A 25058-nucleotide genomic window follows, 5' to 3' on the forward strand; every position below is an offset into this window, starting at 1 on the left:
TCAGTTTAAAATGGTATTTTATGCCTACATTCATTATTTTGGTATGAACACTGTACATAATGTTTTGATGTAGGATATTCTGAAAATTGCTTTCTGAATACAGTGATGTTTTCTACTGTTCTGCACCAACATAATTGAATCTATTTATTCCAATAAACCATTATTGCCTTTACAATATTAAATAAAACAGACTCGCTGATTCTGGGAAATGAGAGGTGCATTAAAAGATATAAGACCAGGGAACGCTTAATGATCGCTCTTGAAGAAGTCGTCAACAATCCTAGATGACAGTATAATGGAATGCAATCCACATCAACAGCTAAGAAACTGGGGTTCACTGTCTGATTCCATCAGTCATGCACATCTGGGAAATAGAGGAGGGTAAACAATCCATGATGGAAAAGTTTGTCTGTCCAGCTCATGGATTTTTAAATATCATGAGTCTGTCTGTCAATTTTTGATTTCAAGTGCTCTTTGTAAGCCAAAATGTCCCCGTTCCATTTGGTGATGGTCTGCTTCTCACAAACCCAAATTTCCTGAGCCACCTAGAATGAGATAAAAAAAAAGTCATCCATCACAATCCAGATCACAGTCGAATGTAAAAAATGAATACTATTAATTAGATATACTAATAATGTGATCTGATCCATTTACTGGCTTTGTAGTATAAGACATACCTGCTGAATAAGTCTGAAGTCGTGGCTAACTAGCATCATTCCTCCCTCAAACTCACTGATGGCCTCAGCCAAAGCATCAATTGTCTCAATGTCCAAGTGATTAGTTGGCTCATCCAGAAACAGCATGTGGGGATTCTGCCATGCGAGCCAGGCGAAACACACCCGACACTTCTGGCCATCTGACAAGTTCCTGATGGGACTGACCTGTGTCGGAGGGATATGACAGATAAAACAAAAAAAAATAAGCACAGCGTTCAAAAGAATGTAGTACTTATGTTAACACCCCTGCACATTAAACACAACCACACACATACCTGCTGCTTCCCTGTCAGACCGTAACGTCCAATAATCTTCCTCATCTCCTCTTTCTCTTTGATTTCTGGGAAACACTTCATCATGTACTCCAGAGGAGACAGGTCAAGCTCTAGCTGCTCAGTCAGATGCTGCAGGACAAACACAATTCAAGAGCACTTACTGTACAAACATTTGCCAGTATTTAAAATGTATGCGCTTATGTCAAATTATGAAGAAATGCAAATATTTTGACTATATTTAGCTTTCAGAACTGTAACAAAGGAATTTATATCTGTCTATATATATACATAGATATCTAAGACATATTAATATTATGAAACTGGCAAGAACAACACAAGTAGTAAGTCAACTAATCATACTCAGTATTTCTATGAATACGGTACCTGGTGATACCTGCCAATCTTGACATGTGAATGCTTTCTTATCATTCCGTCTGTGGGGAGAAGCTGCGAGAGACAAAAACACAAGCCAGCTAATGACTTTAAAACTGATACACTTTTCAGAAGAAGACATTTAACTGTCAAATCAATCTGTTTTTCATAACTGACCTCTCCCATTAGTAGCTTGAGAAGTGTGGACTTCCCTGCCCCATTGGGACCCACAAGCGCAACTCGTGTGTCCAGGTCAATGCCAAACTCCAAGTTCTTATAAATAAAATGCTGTGAAAAAGTAAATAAAAATAAACAATTTCATAATACACTACCACTCAAAAGTTTGGGATCACTAAGATTTTTAATGTTTTTAAAAGAAGTTTCTTCTGCTCAACAAAGCTGCATTTAATTAATTAAAAATACAGTAATAACAGTAATATTGTGAAATATTATTACAATCAATTTTAAAAAACTGTTTTCTATTTGAATATATTTTACAAAGTAATTTATTCCTGTGATGCAAAGCTGAATTTTCAGCATTTGTCCAGTATTCATGTCACATGATCTTTCAGAAATAATTCTAATATGATTCTAAATTTGCTGCTCAAGAAACATTTAATGTGTGCAATTGCACAAAAAATTTGTGTACAATATTTTTTTTTTCTCAGGATTCTTTGATGAATAGAAAGTTCAAAAGAACAGTGTTTATTTGAAATATAATCTTTTGTAACATTATAAATGTCTTTACTGTCACTTTTGATCGATTGAATGCATCCTCGCTGAATAAAAGTATTAATTTCTTTAATTTCTTTAAAAAAAAAAAAATTCTTACTGACCCCAAACTTTTGAACGGTAGTGTATAATGTTACAAAAGCTTTGTATTTTAGATAAATGCTGTTCTTGCCATCAAGGAATCCTGAAAAAAAGTACACAAATGTTTTCAACATTGATAATAATAAGAAATGTTTCTTGAGCAGCATATCAGAATGATTTCTGAAGGATCATGTGACACTGAAGACTGGAGTAATGATGCTGAAAATTCAGCGCTGCCATCACAGGAATAAATTACTTTGTAAAATATATTCAAATAGAAAACAGTTATTTTAAATTGTAATAATATTTCACAATATTACTGTTTTTACTGTATTTTTAATTAAATAAATGCAGCCTTGGTGAGCAGACGAAACTTCTTTAAAAACATTAAATATCTTACCGATCCCAAACTTTTGAACGGTAGTGTATATATTTGCGTGTACCACTGTTTTTCAGTCTAAATGCTAATTTTTACCAAGAATAACTATAACAATAACTATTGTAGCGTCCACACCAATGCACAATAACATTCTGTTTATTATAAGTATGCTCTGCAGTTACGTCTTCTGCTGCTTAAATGCTTGAGCTCTTTAAAGTCGAGTGGATTCTGATTGGTAGTCAATGTTTTTATTGTTCATCAGCTGGAAAAAAACTCATCCTGAAAATGATTCCAATAATATTGTTCCTTTGTAGAGTTATCATTATGGCCGTGGTGTGTACTTCACTATTCTCATAGAATTAGAACGCTTATTGAAACTTAAGAACAACATAGAACTGCAGATGACAGCATACAATAGGTGTGCTAAACAAAAATGAATATCCCAAACAGACATTAAACTAGCAATGAGCTAGCAACAAGCCGTTGACTCACTGTGTCACTGGAGTATCTGAAGCTGACATTCTGCACCATGATGACAGGAGGCGGGATCTTCCCACAAGGTGGAAAATAAAACGACAAGGTCTGAAGGATAAAAGTGTGGTAAAAAAACTCTGATAAACACCTGACAATGATTTCATCTTTAAAAGAAAACTCAGTGCCATCTAGAGCCCAAGGCTTAAGCTGTTAATTGTCACCACAGCAAATGTCTGCCTAGTAAACTGTTTAATAAATTACAGAATCAAAAAAATAAATAAATAAAAAAAGTGTTTTTTTTTTTTTTTTTTTCTGTCTAAATGGTTCTCATTTTTCAGTTCTTTTGTCTTGGTCATTGCATTGGTCAACTGAACAAGTGAGCATTTCTAAACTGATGCTTTATGCCGATAACAGGTGTTGGGTAAGGGAAAATGACATGCAAGAATGCTACAGTGTCTGAGTGTTGATGTGTGCTTGTTTGTGTGACAAACCTTGTCGTTCACGACACGAGCGGTTAGGCCAGAGGCCACCATTTTCTGTAGTGTTTTTTCTTTGCTTTGAGCCTGACGGGCTAGCTTTGCAGAGCCGTGACCAAAACGGGCAATATAGTTCTACAGGAGATGAAAGGAGCAAGTTTCACATTATTTTTGCAATGGCACACCTCTGGTGAATATTTCTGTGGCAACAGTGCAATAAAAGAAAGATGAAAGTAGAGAAAGTGCAGTTCAAACAGAGCAATAACGTTGTGCCATTTCACCTTCATGTGAGCTATCTGGTCCTGCTCCCAGTTGTACCGCTTCATCTGGTTTTCCTCCAGTTCCTCCCTGGTCTTCACATACTGGTCATAGTTACCCTAAAAACAAACCTTTTTTTTTATACATACAGCACACACTTTACCGCTTTCATACTGTACATTTGCTACTGTCAATATATGAGGAGTGTGCCAGTAAACATGACTTGGGACCAGCAACAGTTCATAATTAGCAAGAGTAATAAAAGCATCAGATTTCAGGCCTTTTAAGGCTTTCAAGTACATAGCAATACAGATTTTTGGAGACAGCAAAACTTTTGCATCAAACCTCCTAAACATTGATGGGGCTTCATTTATGAGTCTCTCAGTTTACACTTAAAAATTAAAATTCTGTCATCGTTTTCATTAATGCCCTCATGTTGTTCCAAACCTGTATGAATTTCTTTCACCTGTGGAACATAAAAGAAAATATTTCCATTTCCATTGTGTTGACAAAAAACATTAAGACATTTCTCAAAATACTTTCTTTTATGTTCCATAGAAAAAAAGGAAAGTCATTCAGTTTAGAGCGAGGCTGAGTAAAAACAAAACACTGTGTTACAGCACTCACAGTGTAGTACTTGAGCTTCCTCTGGTGGAGATGAATGATGTTTGTGCACACACCATTGAGAAAGTCTTGAGAATGTGAAATGAGTACAAGGATTCGCTTAAAACTGAAAGAAAAAAAAAGCTGTTAGACATCATAAGAAAAACATTCTTTTTAAAAATATCTTGTTTTAAAAAACATCACCTTGTCAACTTAGGCTACAATTCCAAGGCATTTGTCTTGCATGAAACTTTTTGACATTTCATTTTTTTATTTTTAAGCAGTTTCTGTGCATGAAAATTACCATCACGTTTAATTATTGGCACACTAGAAAATCTAATGAACGGTGAAAACAGTGCTCACGACTTAAGTTCTTCTTCCAGCCACACACAGGCATCCAAATCCAGGTGGTTAGTAGGTTCATCTAACAACAGCATGAAGGGCTTTATGAACAGAGCTCTGAAAGAGGGAAATTAGACAAAGGGAGACTTAAGAATGTAGGACATGCACTGTTATTTGTGTATACATTAAATTGGTAAACTATAATTTGACCAGAGATGATTTTCATCCACTCATTAAGTGAAGATGACCGATCAGATCCATGAAATGAGCTTCATTTTAATGAAAATATAATACTTTGAATGAAATTAACTAGGAAAATGTTAATGTTTGAAGTTTTTACAAAATTAACAACAAACTGCATTCTGCAGAAAGACTGACGGACTGACGTTTAACAGAAGGATGAACAAAATCATATTCTTATCCATTTTTTAAAACATTTTCCAACACTACTTCTACAAGTATATACAGATAATTCCATTCTGACACTGAAAAAAAACATTTAAAGGCCATTTTCATACCTGGCAAGGGACACACGCATCCTCCAGCCTCCACTGAAATCTTTCAGTTTTTTTTTCTGCATAGAAGGGGTGAAACCCAGTCCAAAGAGGATTCGTGAGGCTCGAACTTCAGCTTTGTCTGCGTCCAACTCCTCCAAACGCTCATAGATCTCCATCAGCTTCTCACACTCAGCTGTAGGAAAGAGAAGAGCAGAGAAAATAAGCCATGGAATAATAATGTATATCATTGGTTATACATATACATATATATATATATTGTTTAACCAAAGATAAGAGTTGAATGGCCAGGTTTGTAACATATTACAAATAGCAAAAACCTGATGCATGTGGGTATATGATGCAACGTGGACAAATTAATGAAATATGTGTGTAACTCACAGTCCTCATGAGCCAATCGCTCAGCCTCCTTTTCTAGCTTTATTCTCTCTTCATCAACCTCCATAACACACTGCAGTGCTGTTTTCTCACTAGGGGCCATCTCACGTGTGAGGTGGTAGATGTCTATGTGTTCTGGGATGGGAACTTCTCGATGGCCAATAGCAGACAGGAGCATGGACTTGCCTACAAAGAGTGTTCAAGAACATTCCCATTCATAGATGTCCCTAACCTCTCATTGTATTTGCTTACGAGAATTTTTTGATTATTAATAGGTTATGGTAAATGTCATGGTAGCATGAGGCTTCCCCAGCTATGCTGCAAAATCATGCAAACTTTTACACACAGGTCTATGTACAAAGTAGGGATGCACCGATTATGAATTTTCATTGCCGATTCAGGTACCGGATACATATCTTTTTTCTCCATTTAAGCAAATTTATTTGTTGTTTATTTGCTCTATAAAAGGCCAAACTGGCCTTGAACAAAAAATATCTGTAGTCATTTGAAATTAGAAGAAAACACAAACAGATTTCAACAAAGATGCTACACACATGTAGCATGAGCAGTTGCTTTTGATTTAAATTAGATTGTATAATTTAAAGATTTAAAACAAAAACAGAACAGTCTGACTTCAGATTTGTGAAATGATGCTACATAAGGCAGCAGACAGACTGAATGAAAATGCAAATGCACTCTCTGACAGTAAGTGGTGCTTATGGAACAACAGCGGTTTCTTTGGGTATCAATATACACAAAGCTATACCCTTTATAGCTTTATACGCTTTAACCGATATATACACTTTATACGGAGGTAAGAGAAAAAGATAATGTCATCAAAACTTTTCTGAAGACAGTCAGTTCACTTGAGAGATACATTCATATAAACCACCATCTCTAATTTGACATTTATATTTTCTTCTACATTTTAAGCATCGTGAAGCATGAGCTTGCTGTGCCTGGTACAGTATTTGCTCTGCTGGAGCATCTGTGTTCTCTTCTTTGCATCCGTCTTCAGCGTGTCCTGTCTCTGGCCTGCATTAACATCCTGTTTACAGAGTTTGTAATATTTCCACATAAATTACATTCTGGGAAATTAATGCAATGCCGTTTGTGCGCAAGTCCAGAATAGAGATCGGCCAAACACTCAAAAAAAAAAAAAAAAGATTTATGGCCGATCGACCGGTGCATCTCTAATACAAAGCTTGAGAAGCAATGGAAGTATCAGCCCCAATGTCATTTAACTTTCATACCTGTGCCGTTGAGGCCAATGAGACCGTAGCGCCGGCCGGAGTTGAGCTCCAGGCTTGTATCGCTCAGTAACTCTTGGCCATGAAAGGTGAGTGACAGACTGCTGATGTGAACATCAGTGCTGTTGGGATGGGAGGCCAGGACGCCAGTCACTGCCCGTGCCTCCATCTTACGCATCTCAAACTCATCCAGCTCCTTAGCCAGAGCGGCGACATCTACGGACACAAGTGAAAGAGGAGAACAAAGCTTATAAAGCTTGTTTTAAAGAAAAAATTATTTGTCACGTAAAAAATAATTGACGACGAGTCATTGAATAACTGAAAAATAATGCACACCCGAGTTGGTAATGCGCATTATTTAGCACAGAGTCAATGTTCTTATACTACTGTTACCAAACCTCAAAACATGGTTTAGATGTTTTATTTCAACACATTTGTTACATTTTTGCCCTTAAAACTCTCTTGTGTATAGGACTAATTTCTTACACATCTCATCCCAAGCCTCCGTTGCTAATTAGAGAGAAAGAGATAAAGCGTGTGTGAACTACCTGAGTCTATGCGGCTCTCAACAGTGTTCTGTAGCAGCATCTCGACTAATAGCGAAGATGTAAGTTTAACTGCTTAAAAACAGCGACGTTACTCTCTTTGTACTGAGAAATGTCATGTAGTTTTTCAGTTGCATGTGAATTGATCAAAAAAGTCAATCACGGGGCAGCACTGACAACAACCTTCTGTGCGTGCGTATGTTTCTGGCTGTAGATAGCGGGAAAAAGAAAGCATGCTTTCTATAGATAATAAAAAGAAATTTAGAGGGAAAAACATGGAAATTGTTTGTCATTTTACCACATTGTTTTCCTGGTCAGCGTCTTTGTGGTTCATTTTCATATTGCTATATAGGTTGTAAGGACCTTTGAAATAAAGGAAAAAATTGGGCGAAGTGATCAGGAACTTTAATGCAGACGACAGACATTTATAGCTGTGCTTTTACTGGAAAATAACTGCACACATTAGAAGAGGTGTGTCCAATCCTGTTCCTGGAGAGCTACCTACCTTCAGAGTAGACTAGATCCAACCCTGATCCAACACACCTGTCTGTAATTATCAAGCACTCCTGAATATCTTAATTAGCTGGTTCAATTGTGTTTGATAAAGGCTGGAGCTGAACTTTGCAGGAAGGTATATCTCCAGGAACAGGATTGGGCACCCCGCCTTATAACGTTCATATACAGGTGCTGGTCATATAATTAGAATATCATCAAAAAGTTGATTTATTTCACTAATTCCATTCAAAAAGTGAAACTTGTATATTATATTCATTCATTACACACAGACTGATATATTTCAAATGTTTATTTCTTTTAATTTTGATGATTACAACTGACAACTAAGGAAAATCCCAAATTCAGTATCTCAGAAAATTAGAATATTGTGAAAAGGTTCGATATTGAAGACACCTGGTGCCACACTCTAATCAGCTAATTAACTCAAAACACCTGCAAAGGTCTTTAAATGGTCTCTCAGTCTAGTTCTGTAGGCTACACAATCATGGGGAAGACTGCTGACTTGACAGTTGTCCAAAAGACGACCATTGACACCTTGCACAAGGAGGGCAAGACACAAAAGGTCATTGCAAAAGAGGCTGGCTGTTCACAGAGCTCTGTGTCCAAGCACATTAATAGAGAGGCGAAGGGAAGGAAAAGATGTGGTAGAAAAAAGTGTACAAGCAATAGGGATAACCGCACCCTGGAGAGGATTGTGAAAAAAAAACCCATTCAAAAATGTGGGGGAGATTCACAAAGAGTGGACTGCAGCTGGAGTCAGTGCTTCAAGAACCACTACACACAGACGTATGCAAGACATGGGTTTCAGCTGTCGCATTCCTTGTGTCAAGCCACTCTTGAACAACAGACAGCGTCAGAAGCGTCTCGCCTGGGCTAAAGACAAAAAGGACTGGACTGCTGCTGAGTGGTTCCAAAGGAATTTTGCATTTCCTTTGGAAATCATGGTCCCAGAGTCTGGAGGAAGAGAGGAGAGGCACACAGTCCACGTTGCTTGAGGTCCAGTGTAAAGTTTCCACAGTCAGTGATGGTTTGGGGTGCCATGTCATCTGCTGGTGTTGGTCAACTGTGTTTTCTGAGGTCCAAGGTCAACGCAGCTGTATACCAGGAAGTTTTAGAGCACTTCATGCTTCCTGCTGCTGACCAACTTTATGGAGATGCAGATTTCATTTTTCAACAGGACTTGGCACCTGCACACAGTGCCAAAGCTACCAGTACCTGGTTTAAGGACCATGGTATCCCTGTTCTTAATTGGCCAGCAAACTCGCCTGACCTTAACCCCATAGAAAATCTATGGGGTATTGTGAAGAGGAAGATGCGATATGCCAGACCCAACAATGCAGAAGAGCTGAAGGCCACTATCACAGCAACCTGGGCTCTTATAACACCTGAGCAGTGCCACAGACTGATCGACTCCATGCCACGCCGCATTGCTGCAGTAATTCAGGCAAAAGGAGCCCCAACTAAATATTGAGTGCTGTACATGCTCATACGTTTCATGTTCATACTTTTCAGTTGGCCAAGATTTCTAAAAATCCTTTCTTTGTATTGGTCTTAAGTAATATTCTAATTTTCTGAGATACTGAATTTGGGATTTTCCTTAGTTGTCAGTTATAATCATCAAAATTAAAAGAAATAAACATTTGAAATATATCAGTCTGTGTGTAATGAATGAATATAATATACAAGTTTCACTTTTTAAATGGAATTAGTGAAATAAATCAACTTTTTGATGATATTCTAATTATATGACCAGCACCTGTATAAACGTTATTGCAGGCCTGGTTCAACGGTTCTGCTAAGCACCCTCAAACGCAAGCAAGAGCACCCTCAGTTGATACTGTAACGATATCATATTGGCAAAACAGATTTGGTAAACGCTCCAGTGCGTATTTGTGTTTGCGCTCTGGTGAATGTCAAATGTTTCTATTTACAACATGATTTTGCAGCGGTGAGCAATGTAGCCAATCACAGGCATGTTAGCTGATCTCTTGAACGCAATGGCCAATCAGGGGTGTTTAAGGTAGTTAGAATCCGCTCACCAGAAAAAGATGCCAGAGTTTTTGTTCAGGGCTGAGTTTGCACACTCACGAAGCCTCTCATTAACAAAGTGTAGACAAACATGATGTAAGACACAAATTGTGCAGTAGAGACACATATAACTGAGATGAGTTACAGCTTTTTAGTGATTACAAAAGATCACTAAAAAGCTATTATGGTGGAGCCGTTGCTTACACATTACATCTGCACTTTACTAGAACACCCTCACTAATTTCAGAAGCACCCTCAGTGATTTGATTCTGGAACCAGGCCTGCGTTATTGTACATAAATCATTCACAGCTGGTATTCAGTAAAATGTCAAGTAAATTATATGTTATATGTAAATGAGTCTGACTCTGTCAAGGGCCTTATATGAGTGTGAACTGTCAAAATGTTGGAAGTGCACCGGGTGGGTGAATAATCAGTTGTCTAAACGTCTCTTTCTCTCATTTAACTTTAGGCAGCATTTAATAAACACACCTCCATTTGCCTCCCCATTAGTTACTGCACCATTCACTTGGCTGTCCGGAAGCTCTCCTTCTCCGTTCACCTCATCATGCTTTTTCGCACGCTGTCGAGCTTTGGCAGCCTCCTTCTTCTTTGCAGCCTTCTTCTTAGCAAGATCTGAGGGCATGGCTGTGGAGTACAATAACCTCGAAGTTCAAAATCAAACATTATAATATTTTCATACTCACATGAACTCGTTTTTAAATTACCGTCCTACTACACAAAGATAAAAACTGATACAATAAGTTGACCTCACATGACTGGACATACTGTAAATCAATAGCAATTATCCTGATAAACAGTGGTTTGTGAATTTATATAAGGACATTCTTCATATAAAGCGGTTTATAAGGTTTTTCACTACTCTGTGCAATGCATTAACCAGACAAATACTGCTCATTTTAAAAACCCAGAACTTGGCTGCTGTTTTTGGGTTCATTTCAAACCCACATACAGTTTCCAATGGCTTAGGTAATCATTTTTAGTAAATGAACGTCTCGGCCAGTACTCCGAATGTTTTTTTAGAGGCTGATATGACCTTAAATTGTGGCAGTTTACGAAAATGAATCATGTACATGTGAGCGAGGCGAGTGTCACTGCAGCTTAACTTTACATGCCACACCGCTATTCAACCCAGACGGGCTAGGCTAACTATTTAAAAAACAAAAAAACAAAAAAACAACAGCCCTTTAAAACACGTAGCAATTTAAGCATTATACAATGACTTCAAGTAAACATCCTCGCAGTTTTAATAACCCAAATCAAAATCATATGAATTACAAAATCATATATAATACATATATATTATGACAAAACACCGGCATAGGGCCTTGTTAGCCAACTATAGCGCTTTAGTGAGGTCTCCATTTCAGAATTGTGGAGTTCACAATTTTATATAAAATAGATAAATGTACAGTCGTGTATGGCTTAATTTGTATCAAGGGTTATACTAGGCATCGGTGACATATTGAAATGACAGCAGGAGGCGTTCAGGGCCCGGCTTTCAGCTCAAACACAAACTGTACTCGCTGGATATTACCTCACTTACAGTATATTTATGTCTCATATACGTAATGCTAGTTTCAAGAAGATATTTGCAGGCTGAAACAGAGTAAAAAAATAAGGTGATTAATAGACATACCTTTCCGAGAGGAGCTAAGCGCGCAGGTCTCTGACACGCGCCCGGACAGGCACTGGCAGCCGCGGCTCGCGCACACTCAGCGCGCAGTGACCGTATTTGGTGAAGAGCAGATCACCGCCTGCTGGTGAGACGAGCCACGCTTCACCACTCTGAGGAATACATGCTGTAACTGCGTAATAAAAGCTTAAAGTCTCATGACCAGTGTTGGGCAAGTTACTCTAATAAAAAAGTAATTCATTGCTAGCTACTAATTACATCTTCAACTGTGTAGTTATATTACTGTACTAATTAATATCTCTAAAAAGTATTGGATTATTACTAATTACTTTCTAAATCCCATATCAACCAGTTGAACAATACAAGGATAAACACGAAACTGCACTTTTAATTCTTTCAAATAAACAATATACAATTGCATTAATTATTCTTGAACTGACCAAATTGTGCAGTAAGGTTACATTAAAAACATACATTTTAACATTAGACGTTAAATTTTAGTTTTATATAGAATTGTTCTATAGTCTATACAGTATTAGTGAAATTACATCAGAGGTTGTCCTAACTGTAGCCTACTTAAATTACAGACAAATTAAGAGTAATCCCTTACGTTTTCAAGGGAAAAGTAATTAAATTACAGTAATTAGATTACTTAGTAATTAATTACACCCAACAACTGGCACTGAATGGTATTGAAAACAAAAATCAAGAATTTTAGTCTTATTTCACCAAAATGCAATTTCACAGCAATCAGTAGGCCTACTCGTTGAAAATGTTTGTTAAAACTGAACAAAACACAGTACAAGTAAAACAAATAGTGATAAGAAGTTTCAGGTGAATGCAGGGATGTAGAAGAATTACAAAACATTTAAAGGGATAGCCGTTATTTATTCACTGGACCTAAAGCTGTATGCCTTTCTTACTTTTGTGGAACAAAAAATTAGATATAAGCCAGAATGACAATTCCCCTTGCATCTTTTTTTTCTCCATACAATCAAAATGAACAGTGACCAGACTGTCATTTAGCCTAAAAAGCATTGAGAAAAAGTCACAGATTTGTAAAGGGTGAGTAAATCGTGACCGAATCAAAACTAACTTTAAGTATCACTTTGGGGTATGTGTAGCTATTTTACTTAGGAGCTATAGAAACTGTTAAGTAGGCAAAAATAAGGCTTATTACTATTTTCAATTGCATTTACACATTCAAAGTAAAGATATTTTGCATTGAACATGACTTCAGTCAGTTCTCTTTCTTGCTGAACTAACAAGCCAAATTAGCCAATCAAACTGTTTTATTGTACTTCATCTTTCCCACATCAAAGTATTTGACCTAAAACAATTAGTTGTAATTAACTGTTGCTAACAGCAGATGTACTTGATTCAAATGTAAACAGGGTCAATGGCCAGTCTTTAAGCAATACTCAAATCTCAATCTCAAATACTCAAACTTTATCATTTCAAAAACTAAGAATTTCTATTCGTTACTTATAAATAGTTACAATTAAATGTGACATTTTTAAATAGACAATTGTTTAAATTGTACAGTTCTAACTAAAATCAAATTAGAGGACCAGCGGTAACTGTTGTGCAATTATGTTGTTATTATTATTATAATTAATTTTCCTTTTGTTACTCATCTCCCATCTCGTTGTAATCACGTATTTGACATTTGATGGCCTGAATCTCGAGCTTATCATTCATGCTTGACGTGTCTCCCTCGCCTCGACGGAATGAGCATGATGAGTGCAGGAGCGGGATAACGGCGGGCATTTGCTGTCAGTCTCTCTCAACAGAGCCGAATCTCTGCTGCAGGGCTCGTGCATACGTGGAACTCTTGTGCGCGTGCTGCTTGTTTCCCTGGGTCTGTTTTTAACGCATTGAGTCAATCTTCCTCTCGAGCACATCCGTAGTTAGGACTTGGTACGTGCCAGACAATGCTGGAGATATTTACAGCAAAGCCAATAAAGTCACTTCGCGATTGTTTTTGTATTTTTCAACGAACCCTCTCGGAAGAGACGCAGGAATTCATCCACAGTTGAGAGCAGTTTCGGCGGATTAGTGTGTTTTGGGGGAAATATCGCTGGTGGCTGCTAATGCTGCTCAGCTTCAGTGTGTAAGCAAAGCAGCTACGAAGCTACGCGAGGGAGCGGAGGACTTTTTATTGAATGTAATTTATCGTCGATTGTCGTTCGAACCGCTGATTCGCTCCAAAAAACAAAGCAAAACCAACCCACCCAAAAATGTACATGCTAATATCCTGAACTTTATAATATTTCAGTCCAGATTTAACTGTGCTTGGACGTTGCATGTTGGTTGCGACTGCAAATGGTGTCTGCTGGTTAGCGATCTAACCTTTTGTGCATCACCACTGGAGGTGATTTCTCATCTAATGATGTAAAAGTAATTCTCGGATAATGTATTCATACATGCAGCTTGCTCATATCGCTTGCAGGAGGATGTCCGGCTAGATCACAGTGGACTATTTTATATGGAGAGAATGGTAGTGCCTCGGTTTTGCATGTTTGGATGGTAAATCAGACTCGCATGTCCTGGTGTTAGTCATTTGACTGTCAAGCGGCAGGTCAGATTATTCTTCCTCCTGTTTGTTTGGCTTTACGCTGCGTGCCTTGACATCTTCATCGACCATTCATCTGATTGTGAAGACATCAACACTGACTTGACTAGTCATGCTATGATTATATAGTGCCAGGAATTCAAATACTTACCTTCACAGTATCACTGTCAAATGCCTCTACTGTAATTAAGACTTTGCTGTTACTTGAACTGCTCTCTAAGGAGACCTATCAAGACTTGACGCCCATTGACTGGCACGCAGAAGACTCTGTCTGCTCCACCATGCGTCTGTCTTCTTTCCTGGCTGTTTTTCGGCCTGCCCTGCCTCTCATTCTGGGCCTCTCTTTGGGCTGTAGTCTCAGTCTCCTGATGGTGTCCTGGACACAGGGGGAAACCGATGAGGCTTGTGGAGATGAACTGGGAAATGGGAGACTCATACACAGTGGTCATATCAGGGATCACCAGGATAGCCAAGATGGGAATGAGGACTTCCAACCTCGCATTGTGCCCTATCACAAGGACCCCAACAAACCACACAAGAAAGTTCTCAGGTGAGTCCTCAAATGTCAGTTCAGATTTTCTTTGTTTCTTATATTAGACTTTTAAATGACATTTAGCTCATGTTAGTATCAGTAGTCAGTGTAGAAATGTGTCTCAGGCGAGTATTTTTCACATCTCTGTGCTTCCCTCAAAGCTGAATTCTTCACCACTTTGTGAAGCAGCTGACAGAGAATCTCTTACTATTCCTCTCACAAAACACCCATGGCTGTATATACAGGACAGCCATGCCAATGCCCTTAGAAATAATCAAAATGTTGCAGGTTAAATGATGAACAGTTAAACTTTAAGTTGTTTGGAATTCAAAATCAGTCACTTATGTTCCACCCGGGACAGAAAAATGATAAGATAAAAGAATAACCTAAACCTTTTCAGAGACAAATGTTCTAAATGCACAAAGGAACATACATACATATATTATTATTATTATTATTATAATTATATAATAAGAAATGCTAATATGCCAAATCAGCATATTAGAATGATTTCTGAAGGATCGTGTCACAGTGAAGACTGAAAATTCAGTTTTGCCACCACAGTAATAAATTACATTTTAAAATATAGTAAAATAGAAACAGTTATTTTAAAAGGTAATAATATTTCACAATTTTTCATTTTAACTGTATTTTTGATCAAATAAAAGCAGTCTTGTTGAGCATAAGACACTTATATCAAAAACATAAAAAACCTTAATGACTTAAACTTTTGAACAGTAATGTATATTTACACTAAAATGAAACCGTTTATTTTTTGGTTGTTTGCCGCAGGACTCGCTACATCCACACAGAGCTGGGCATCCGAGAACGGCTCCTGGTGGGCATCCTGAGCTCACGCGCCACTCTGAACACGCTAGGGGTGGCAGTCAATAAAACGGTAGCTCACCGTTTTCACCGTACCTTCTTTTTCACTGGCTTACGGAGTACAAAGGCACCACACGGCATGACTGTTGTTGCTCATGGTGATGATCGACCCGTCTGGCTGATGTATGAAACTATACGGCACCTTCACCAACACCACGGCAATGAGTACGACTGGTTTTACCTTGCGCAAGATGATACATACACACAAGCTGAAAGGGTCATGGAGCTGGTTAATCATCTTAGTGCAGGACAGGATATGTACATGGGACGAGCAGAGGAGTTTATCGGGGGTGAAGAACGTGCACGATATTGCCATGGTGGATATGGGTATCTGTTGTCGCGCAGCCTTCTAGCCCGACTGCAGCCCCACCTGGACTCTTGTCGAAATGACATCCTCAGCGTCAGGCCAGATGAGTGGCTTGGTCGCTGCATCATCGATTACCTGGGTCTTAGCTGTGTGGAGAAGCATCAGGTGGGGAAGTGCTTTTTAAATCAATGTAAAGCTAAAATCACTTACTGTATAAATTGTGAATAAGTAACCGCAGTGTCATTTGCTCCTCCTGAAATTAAGCATCATGATCATAGTGAAAACAAACAAAGTAAATATTGTTTTGTGCTTGGTCATTTTCAATGGCTTGTTTACATCCATTAATCCAGACCAAAACAATGCACAGAGAGAGAATCTGTTTTACACCTGGATTATGATCAGTGCTGTTGTCATCTTTTTAAATGATATAGGAGATGACCTACCGTTACTTTGAGCTGCAGAAGAACGTGGACCCTGAGCGTGAGGACAGTGCACAGTTTAAAAATGCCTTCACTGTCCACCCCGTCTCTGAACCTGTCCTGATGTATCGCCTACACAAACGCTATAACCAGATTGAACTGGACTGGACCTATGCACAAATTCAGCAGTTACAGGTATGTTACTGTACCTCATCTTAGAAGATCATTTCTCTCAGTTTCTTAAAGCTGCTAACTTCAAGCCAGCTGGTTAGGTTCCCACTTATAACCTTAGACATGTCTGCACAATCGTGCAAAAACCTGATCCAGAATTAGCACCTTTAGTTTGAGAATCGTATTATGACCATGTCATGCATCTTGACTAAGCTGTGCCTCATTGAGACCAGCACAATTATGTATTTTAATATACGCATGCTGTATTTGGATGTGATATGTCTCTGTTAGCACCAAGATCAAGATTAAGTGCACACCTTTTTGAGCAAATGCACAATGCTAAGGTCAATTGTAAGTCATTTAATGTGTATATTACTCTGACTTTGCAAACATTTTAGATTTCAGACTAAAGCATTTACATGGCATTTTAAAAAGATAAATCACTATTTTAGTCCAAATTAAATTGCAGTGAATGTAAACTTTTAGATGCCTAGCTTGAATATACGCACAGACTTTCATGTCTGGACAAGTATGTTGCATAGGTAATAGGGCAAGGTGTTTGCAGCTGTCAGCCAGCCATCACACATCACATAACCGCAGGAAATGAACTTATCTCAGCTTTTTCCACTGCCTTTGTCTTTGAGTCAAGGATAAAACTTGCCTTTCTGCATGATAAATGAAGCGATTGATAGACATACTGTGCCTAAAGGAACAGGACGAAAAGAAGAAATTGTTTTCTCTTTATCAGTTTATTGCTGCTCCTTTCAATGACTTTTTCTGTTGTTTTGGCCACAGAACCAGATCAGTAACATAAGTGAGCTCACTCCAGAGGGCAAAGCCGGAGCCACGTGGCCCATCGGAATCAACCCACCCTTCCGACCCAAAACCCGCTTTGAGGTGATCAACTGGGAATACTTCACCGAAGAGCACATTTATTCATGTGCGGACAGCTCTCCGAAGTGTGAGCTTCGAGGTGCGGACCGAGCAGATGTCAGCTCAGTCCTGGAGACTGCAGTGGGCCGTCTGAACGAGCGCTATCAGCCCCAGTTACGCTTCCGTAAGCGGCGTCTGCTGAACGGGTACCGACGCTTCGATCCCACACGAGGCATGGAGTATGTGCTGGATTTGGCCCTGGAAGCTTTTACTCAGAAGGGCCACAGTCAGGTCATCGCCAAACGGGTGAGTCTGCTGAAGCCGCTTAGTGCTGTCGAGATCATCCCTATGCCATATGTAACAGAAGCGACACGGGTACAGGTGATCCTCCCTGTGACGGCACACGATCAAGACTTTGTGGGTAACTTCCTTGACATGTATGTCATGAATGCTCTGGATACCCATGACAATGCTCTGCTCACCTTCTTGTTTGTGTATGATCCCTTCGATGCCCAGCGAGTCAGCCAGACGGACGTCTTTGCCGGTGTCAAAGCCATGATTGGTGAGGTAGAGAAACGTTACGGTGATGTAAAGATTCCTTGGATTAGTGTAAAGACTGAAGTTCCTTCACAGGTCAAGCTGATGGACATCATCTCCAAGAAGCACCCAGTAGACACCCTGTTCTTCCTGGCCAGCGTATGGACCGAGGTCAACGCTGACTTCCTCAACCGCTGCCGTATGAACGCTATCAGCAATTGGCAGGTCTTCTTCCCAATCCACTTTCAAGAGTACAGTCCAGCTCTGGTCTACCGCGACCAACAACCTTCTGCCGCTTCATCCTTTGCGTCCGAGACGCTGCGTGATGGCCACTTTGACCGCCACATCTTTGAAGAAGCCTGCTTTTACAATGCAGATTACATGGCTGCCCGCACAAAGATGGCCGCTGACATCTTGGACAATGATGAATTGCTTGAGAGCATGGACGTCTACGAGATCTTTGTACGTTACTCTGGGTTGCACGTGTTTCGGGCTGTCGAGCCGGCACTAGTTCAGAAGTATGTGCACAGGGAATGTAACCCACGGTTCAGTGAGGACATCTATCACCGCTGTGTTCTCAGTAACCTCGAGGGGCTGGCCTCTCGATCACACCTAGCAATGGCTTTGTTTGAACAGGAGCAGGCTAACAGCACCTGAACTGACTACTACTGCAACATTAAGATGGCTTAAACTTCTTGATTCTCATTTAGGTGGCCTTTAATGACCTACTGATAGTGATTGAATGAATTTCACCCTGATGCTATGAACTTCTCTGAACAGATCATCCAGTGACTCAATTTAACTAAACACAGTGAAGTTGCCTTGTCAAAGGGATAGTTCACATAAAAAATGATAATTCTGTCATCATTTACTCACCCTCTCGTCGTTCTTTGGATCATAAAAAGAGATTTTGATATCCGTACAATGAATGTCAAAGGTGACCAATTCATCAAAATCTCTTCTTTTGTGTTCTGCAGAGAAAAGAGTGTAATTCAGGTTTGAACTAACTTTTAAGTTGAGCAAACAATGACAAAATTTCCATTTTCTGGGTGAACTATCCCTGTAAGGATCTACATATGGTGGAATTGACTTATAAAAGTGTGACTAATATAACCAGAGAACAATACTGATGAAGTCTTCATAACTCGCTTTAAATAAAACCTGAGGAATGGGTTTTACCTCGTTTACATTACTACCGATGACTGAATGCAGGAACCTGATGTTAGGAAGTGAAACACATAAGGAACTCATTCATCTTTTAATATATATGAACATGTCAGACGTCTGGTGGTTAGTAGAGGTTCTAGTCTCAGCTATAAAAGTAACTTGAGCCATCTTTCTTCCTTCGGATATATGATTGTATGACCTGTAAACAGAATGTGCTGAATATTTCAGGATTGAATAAACAAATTATCTGTGAAACATGATCATGAGTCATGACTTTTTGGTCCCAAATTCTTATCAATTTTACTGCTAGTCCACTGTATGAAAAATTTTCGGGTATAATATGTCACCGTTTACTTTATTTTGCTATCCTCACTTACATAAATGAACTATAGTGTCCTGCACCCACTAGTAAAAATATATCAAAAATTTTATCTAGTGTCTGAATAATTTTTGGTTTGACTGAATATATATATCACGTCATGTGACCATTAATTGACATCAGAGAACCGTGAACTTGATGTTATTATTATTTACTTATTTTTATTATTGACATAACTTAAAATCTACTTTAAGTAAATATATTAGGTCAAAGAGGTTAGGCTGACAAAAAAAAACTTTGCATGTAAATATATGTGAATTTGTATATTTTAATGTGTTTGAAAGACAAAAGCCTCCTAAAGACAGTAATACATGGCTAAATGACTCACTGAGTACAAATAATAATGTGTTCGTCAGGAGCTGTAAAGATACGCAATGTCGAGAAAACACTTGAATGGTTTCCGTAAATGCAGTGATCAAAGCTGTGTGGGTCTCAGTTTTCAGTGATGGGCACATGATTAGTGGCTGGTCTGTGCAATTCTACAAACCTGGAAGACCTTCTGAACGTAGGTTTTTTTTCTTTTTTTTTTTTTTAGAAAGGAAAATTTTAAAGATATAAAAAAAAGAAGTAGGGAGAATCAATGATGAAAAATGTAATGCCATTGTGACAATTATGAGTATTTTAAAATATAATTATACATATAATTAATTTTTTTAAATCTGATTATGTAATCCAGATTACATGTAAACTGTTACTAATAGTACTGCTTGAGAATAGGTTATTAGAGATTGTTGTACAAAGGGTGCCTATACTCTTGAAGGACAGACTGAAGGAAATGAACTTCAGTCCCCTCCTCTATGGCTTTTCAACTTGAGATGAAATTCAATACACACTGTATGTTTAGAGGGGCCAGAGAGAGATTTGTGTGAAATGGCACCTTTCATCTTCTTCCACAGGGAACATGGCTTAATACAGTACATTCTCCATCAGACTGTATGGAAGCCTTCTTTTTCCATGCTGCTATTTTCATGTATTTCAGCGAACAGAGGGGGGCCCTGTGGATTTTTACCAGGTCAAGAGTAGGTAGGTAGTGAAAGGTTCTTTCAAAGCAGAGGGTGTGGCCTGCTGCTGAATACAAACAGCAGTTTCCTCATTGGCATAATGACACATTTGTCCTTAAAGAGGAGTCAAGAAAATGAAAATACTGAATGACATTAAAAATCTCCACTGAATCTCCACTCTCACAAAGTAACGGATGTCAGAGATGAGTCTTTTATTCTCAAATATCACAATCTTATTATCGAATCATGTGTAATTTCATTTGATCCAGTGATTTTTTTATCCTTTGGATTTCACACACATAAATGCAGTTTCTCAACCTTTTTGATCCAAGGCCCCCCTTTGTCCAAGAAAATATTCAAAGACCCTCCTATCTAAGCTGATATTGACCAAAAATATGTCAGATTTGTCGTGCATCTGTATTTTTTATGCATCCTTATTGTCCCATCTATTTATTTTTTGCATTTTAATTATGTTAATTTAACAAATTTAAATAGCTGTAAGACTTATTGGGGCCCCCCTGCACTGTAAACCCTAATAAGTTGAGACTACTCAAATGATTTCAGGAAAGTGATTCCCTCAGTTCAATTGAGTAATGGGGAAGTTGACAACTCAATTTAATTGAGTTGACCTAATGTGGTCTTTTCATTGAATTAACTAAAATGTTTAAGTACAGATAACTTAAAAGGCAAATATGGAAGTTTGCTGAGGCTAGTGGGACCCAGCCCTTTGGTTGAGAACCACAACACTAATACACATCTTAAGAATAAACTCAACACACTTTCATTATGGTGTTCCATTCACAAACTTTGGCAAGCGCTTGTTTATTTACATCCTCATTATCTTACACAGGTACGTCTGTAGTTTTGATCTCACTCGCTGAACAGTGGAACAAGTTGAGAAAGCAAACATGTACAGACTGTGGAGAAAAAAAAACAAAAAAACAAAAACACACACACAAAGTGGGCCATTAAAACCTACTTGTTCAGATGTCTGCTGGCAGTACTTCTATGAACAAACCAGGGAGTAAGAAAGACACTATAAACAAACCTAGTTATGATAAAGATTTCAAAGCCCAGTGAAACTCTAGTAATGAATACTTAAATACATCATGTGTGGCATTTAATCAAAGCATACCAATCAGCGTTCATTTTTAGTACCCAAACTGTTTGGATATTTTCCCCTTACAGAAGCACTGGAGGGCAGCATGATGCATTTACTGCACCTCAAAAGACGCTAAAGCAGAAGAGATGGTAACATTGAACACTCGACCACACGATGGTCAGGTAAAGAAAGCACAGTTGGTGGCTTGAAGAGCAACAGAAGAGCTTACTTTACACATGAGAACAGAAAACTTTGTTCAGTTGCTAACACAGCACCACAGGCAGATGTTATATTCACTTACAACTGTTATACTTCAAGTTCATAATGTTCAAAATGGCTGACTATATACATGTAGTACCCAAAAGATTCGATGGGAGGTGCTGTTGTTTCCCAAAAGGCTCTGTAAAAATCATTGGTGTGCTTTTCTTATCCACATATTAAATTGCAAAGTCTTTTTAAAAGACAAAACAAAACGAAAGAAAATAATACATGACCTAAAATGGCCTCTGCTGTACATGTTAGGTTGGTACTGTATGTAGAGACTGTCATTACCCAGACAAAGAGGGTCACTAACTAAAGAAACTCAGTGCTCTTCTGATCAACTCCCAAGCAGTCAGAAGGTTTCTCATGTCCTTGTATGAAAGTATAAAAATGTGTCCATGCAACATGCATAGGTCTGAAAAATACTCTGAGTGACAACACACAGGTCACCAGCACTCCTCCCTCCTCACGAGAAGATGTGTGAGGATCACAGGCAAACCGCAAGAACACACAATAATTTACCTGGACAAGTCATCCTTCAGCTGACAGTAAAGCAGCAGCAGAGGGTTCATGATCAAAACCCAGAGCCAGTGAGAACTCAGGACTATACTGCAATGATGAAACCAGTCTATAATGCCAGATGGCAGCACAGTGTAACCACATTTCAACATTTATTCCCCTGGTTCATCCTTCATTTCGCTACTTTTTTTGTATAGGTGACATATAATTAACATGGAAAGCTTTTGGAGAGCTCAGTCATGATCCATGATTTAGTGCAAAGACTCTATGAGTCATAAAGCAGTTTTAAAAAGTGTTTTCACAGCTAAGGAGATGGGAAAAATGTGTATTTGTTAAAAACGTGTCCTTCATCTTTTAAAAAACTTAATCTAGTCAAAGTCTGTACACTGCCTTCTTAAAAGTAATTTAGACCTTTGGTAAAACATCAAGCATCACTAATAAAAAAAAAACAACAAATGCCCACAGGATGTGATTTAAACTGCACTATTGAAACAGATAAAAAATAAATCAGGATTCAAAAGAAATTCTCAAAAGAAGATGGTAATGTCGTGCACAGAAAAGGTTTTGGTGAAGCATAATAAAATCTGACTGTCTAATCCGGTTAAGTTTGACGTTACTGCTTCTGGTTTCAAACACTCCTTCAGATACTGAAACTAAACAACAAACGGTGCTAATATACGCTCATTGTATGCTGTAGTACTACAGAAAAATCATGATGCTAACCTATCTCCACACTGAAATCTCAGTTGGCCAGAGAGTAATTCATCTTTTCTGTATCATTAAAATACTGGTGTTTTGAACCCAGAAACTGTACACCGTAGCTTAACTTAAATGTGTGACATGAATAAATAGTGCTCAAAAATGGCTGAGTATTCACACTTGAAAAAACAAAACAAAACAGGATTTGACCCAGAAGCAGTATTCAATACGTCACAGCTTAACAAGCAGATTATATTTCTAAATAACTTTCGTCATTATGCTGGGATGACCTATTTTCTCCATATATGTGACAGTTTCTCAAAAATCGTGACCTATCAAATTCCTTCAAAGTGAACTAATGACTATGTCACTATGTCAGTACTGACCTACAAAGGCAAAACGCAGTAACTACACATAATTCAGAGAAAGTAGTGTGAAAACTGATACCAAATCAATCAAAAACTTTAAAGCCATCTTCTCATTCTCACTCAAGTGTGGGTTCAGTTACTGTGTTTTGCCTTTATAAGGCAGAATAGCTTTTAAATACTTGATTAAAACAACCTCATTCAATCTTTCAATGTTTATATACACTATTTACTTAAAAAGCGCAGCTAAATGTCATTAATGTGGCAGGGACAGACAGCAGAGTGTGACATACCCTGTAAGCCACCAGTTCAGTTTATACTGAATGATGCTTCTTTTAAAGCTGCCTGCCTCAAAGTACTTCATAAATACACTTCTGAATCAAAGTGTAAATAACGGAGATAATTATTGTGGCTCCACTGATTCCCAACACTGATAGACATACAAAATGATCTTTTTGATCAATACTCAAGAAAAAATTTGATACAACAAGTGGACTACGTTAGAGAAGTCATCAATACTTCACCCAAACCACACGTTTATCACATGGAAATTGTGTGTGAATACCAGAAATTGATGATTGAGAGGAAGGAAGGCTGAATCACAACAACTGAATCAATGTTGGATCCACAGTCTATGGGACTGAGCCAGCTCTGAAGTCATCAAGTTCAAAATGCTGGTGGATGTGAGTGGTATTAAAAACCAGAAATCCAAAGAGTGCATTGTGAGATGATTTCCTCCCGGAATGGAAGACACAGCACCGTGATTGGCTGAAATGCACATACTGTATAATGGAGCTGCAGTGGCTGTTGGAGTAACCGGGTGTGATTGGTCCAGTACAGTTGATTGTAGGTCACAGTTACAACAACGATGACTGGACACGCACACAAACCCTCATACACTGCAGACAATAATGCAGAGACCTCCACATGGAGGCAGTGTTGTCACAAACTAGCCGTGTTGTCTGAATGTGGTCGGTGTGGGTTCTAGGTGTTCCTCATGGCCAAGGCCTGCTCCAGCTCCTGCCTCCTCTGCTGAATCTTTGGAAGGGGAAAGACAAAGCCAGTCAGTTTTTGCAGGCAGTGCAGATAAACAATACAACCTCACAAAAGACACAGACATCCGACGCTTTACATCCTGTTTTATAGTAAACGAGTAGAAGGTTCACACTAGTAATCGTATCTTTTTACACCCTCACCTTGCAGTAGAAGTAACGGCTGACAGCCTCCTGAGACCAAGGCTGATGATAAAACTCAGCTCTCCTCTCTTCCTCTGGGTTCCCAACAACATCTGTCATCAGCTACAAGCAATCAAAAGGTGATAACATTAAGAAATGCAGGACAATGACAGGACAAACATGATGTAGGACATCGCTTACAGAGTACACTAAAAGTTTGGGGTCGGTGAGATTATTTAATCTTTTTGAAATAAGTCTCTTATGTTCTTTATCAAAAATACAGTTAAAACAGCAATATTGTGATATATTATTACAATTTTAAATACCCATTCTACTGTATGTCATTTAAATGTCATTTATTTCTGTGCTTGTATTTTCTATTACTCCAGTCTTCAGTCACATGATCCTTCAGAAATCATTCTAATATGCTGATTTGGTGCTCATAAAACATTTCTGACTATTATTATCAATGAAGAAAACAGTAATCAGTGCTGAT

General features: G+C 38.4%; 3 protein-coding genes across 5 annotated transcripts in view; 1 reads left to right on the plus strand and 2 right to left on the minus strand.

Moving 5' to 3' along the window:
- abcf2b (ATP-binding cassette, sub-family F (GCN20), member 2b) lies at positions 1 to 11762 on the minus strand. Its single transcript, XM_051899258.1, has 15 exons — positions 11599 to 11762; positions 10431 to 10586; positions 6855 to 7067; positions 5605 to 5787; positions 5227 to 5398; positions 4730 to 4825; positions 4391 to 4493; positions 3787 to 3882; positions 3521 to 3640; positions 3048 to 3137; positions 1541 to 1651; positions 1376 to 1438; positions 992 to 1120; positions 678 to 881; positions 1 to 545 (listed from the first exon to the last, which is right to left on the minus strand). The coding sequence occupies exons 2-15, from the start codon at positions 10582 to 10584 to the stop codon at positions 429 to 431; spliced, it is 1851 nt and encodes a 616-aa protein (XP_051755218.1). The 5' UTR covers positions 10585 to 10586; positions 11599 to 11762; the 3' UTR covers positions 1 to 428.
- A 400-nt stretch (positions 11763 to 12162) lies between these two features.
- chpf2 (chondroitin polymerizing factor 2) lies at positions 12163 to 19321 on the plus strand. The gene is made up of 4 exons (XM_051899257.1): positions 12163 to 14720; positions 15495 to 16059; positions 16326 to 16508; positions 17280 to 19321. The coding sequence occupies exons 1-4, from the start codon at positions 14452 to 14454 to the stop codon at positions 18549 to 18551; spliced, it is 2289 nt and encodes a 762-aa protein (XP_051755217.1). The 5' UTR covers positions 12163 to 14451; the 3' UTR covers positions 18552 to 19321.
- A 1899-nt stretch (positions 19322 to 21220) lies between these two features.
- The window catches only part of smarcd3b (SWI/SNF related, matrix associated, actin dependent regulator of chromatin, subfamily d, member 3b), a 46781-nt gene continuing 42943 nt past the window's right edge, over positions 21221 to 25058 (minus strand). For all 3 annotated transcript variants that reach the window (XM_051899265.1, XM_051899264.1, XM_051899266.1), the window contains 2 exons: positions 24584 to 24685; positions 21221 to 24425 (listed from right to left, as the gene is read on the minus strand). In XM_051899265.1, the coding sequence (XP_051755225.1) occupies positions 24372 to 24425; positions 24584 to 24685 (156 nt within the window). In that variant the 3' untranslated portion in view covers positions 21221 to 24371. The remainder of the gene's footprint in view (positions 24426 to 24583; positions 24686 to 25058) is intronic.

The sequence above is a fragment of the Ctenopharyngodon idella genome, chromosome 7, assembly GCF_019924925.1.
Source record: "Ctenopharyngodon idella isolate HZGC_01 chromosome 7, HZGC01, whole genome shotgun sequence".
Taxonomy (NCBI): Eukaryota; Metazoa; Chordata; class Actinopteri; order Cypriniformes; family Xenocyprididae; genus Ctenopharyngodon; species Ctenopharyngodon idella.

Coding starts and splice junctions, on each gene's coding strand:
- abcf2b (XM_051899258.1), bottom strand. CDS start 10,584: ATGCCCTCAGATCTTGCTAAGAAGAAGGCTGCAAAGAAGAAGGAGGCT. Junction 3,138..3,520: donor CTCGTGTCGTGAACGACAAG/GTTTGTCACACA, acceptor TTTATCCTTCAG/ACCTTGTCGTTTTATTTTCC. Junction 1,121..1,375: donor AGATTGGCAGGTATCACCAG/GTACCGTATTCA, acceptor TTTGTCCTGCAG/CATCTGACTGAGCAGCTAGA.
- chpf2 (XM_051899257.1), top strand. CDS start 14,452: ATGCGTCTGTCTTCTTTCCTGGCTGTTTTTCGGCCTGCCCTGCCTCTC. Junction 14,721..15,494: donor CCACACAAGAAAGTTCTCAG/GTGAGTCCTCAA, acceptor TGTTTGCCGCAG/GACTCGCTACATCCACACAG. Junction 16,060..16,325: donor GCTGTGTGGAGAAGCATCAG/GTGGGGAAGTGC, acceptor TAAATGATATAG/GAGATGACCTACCGTTACTT.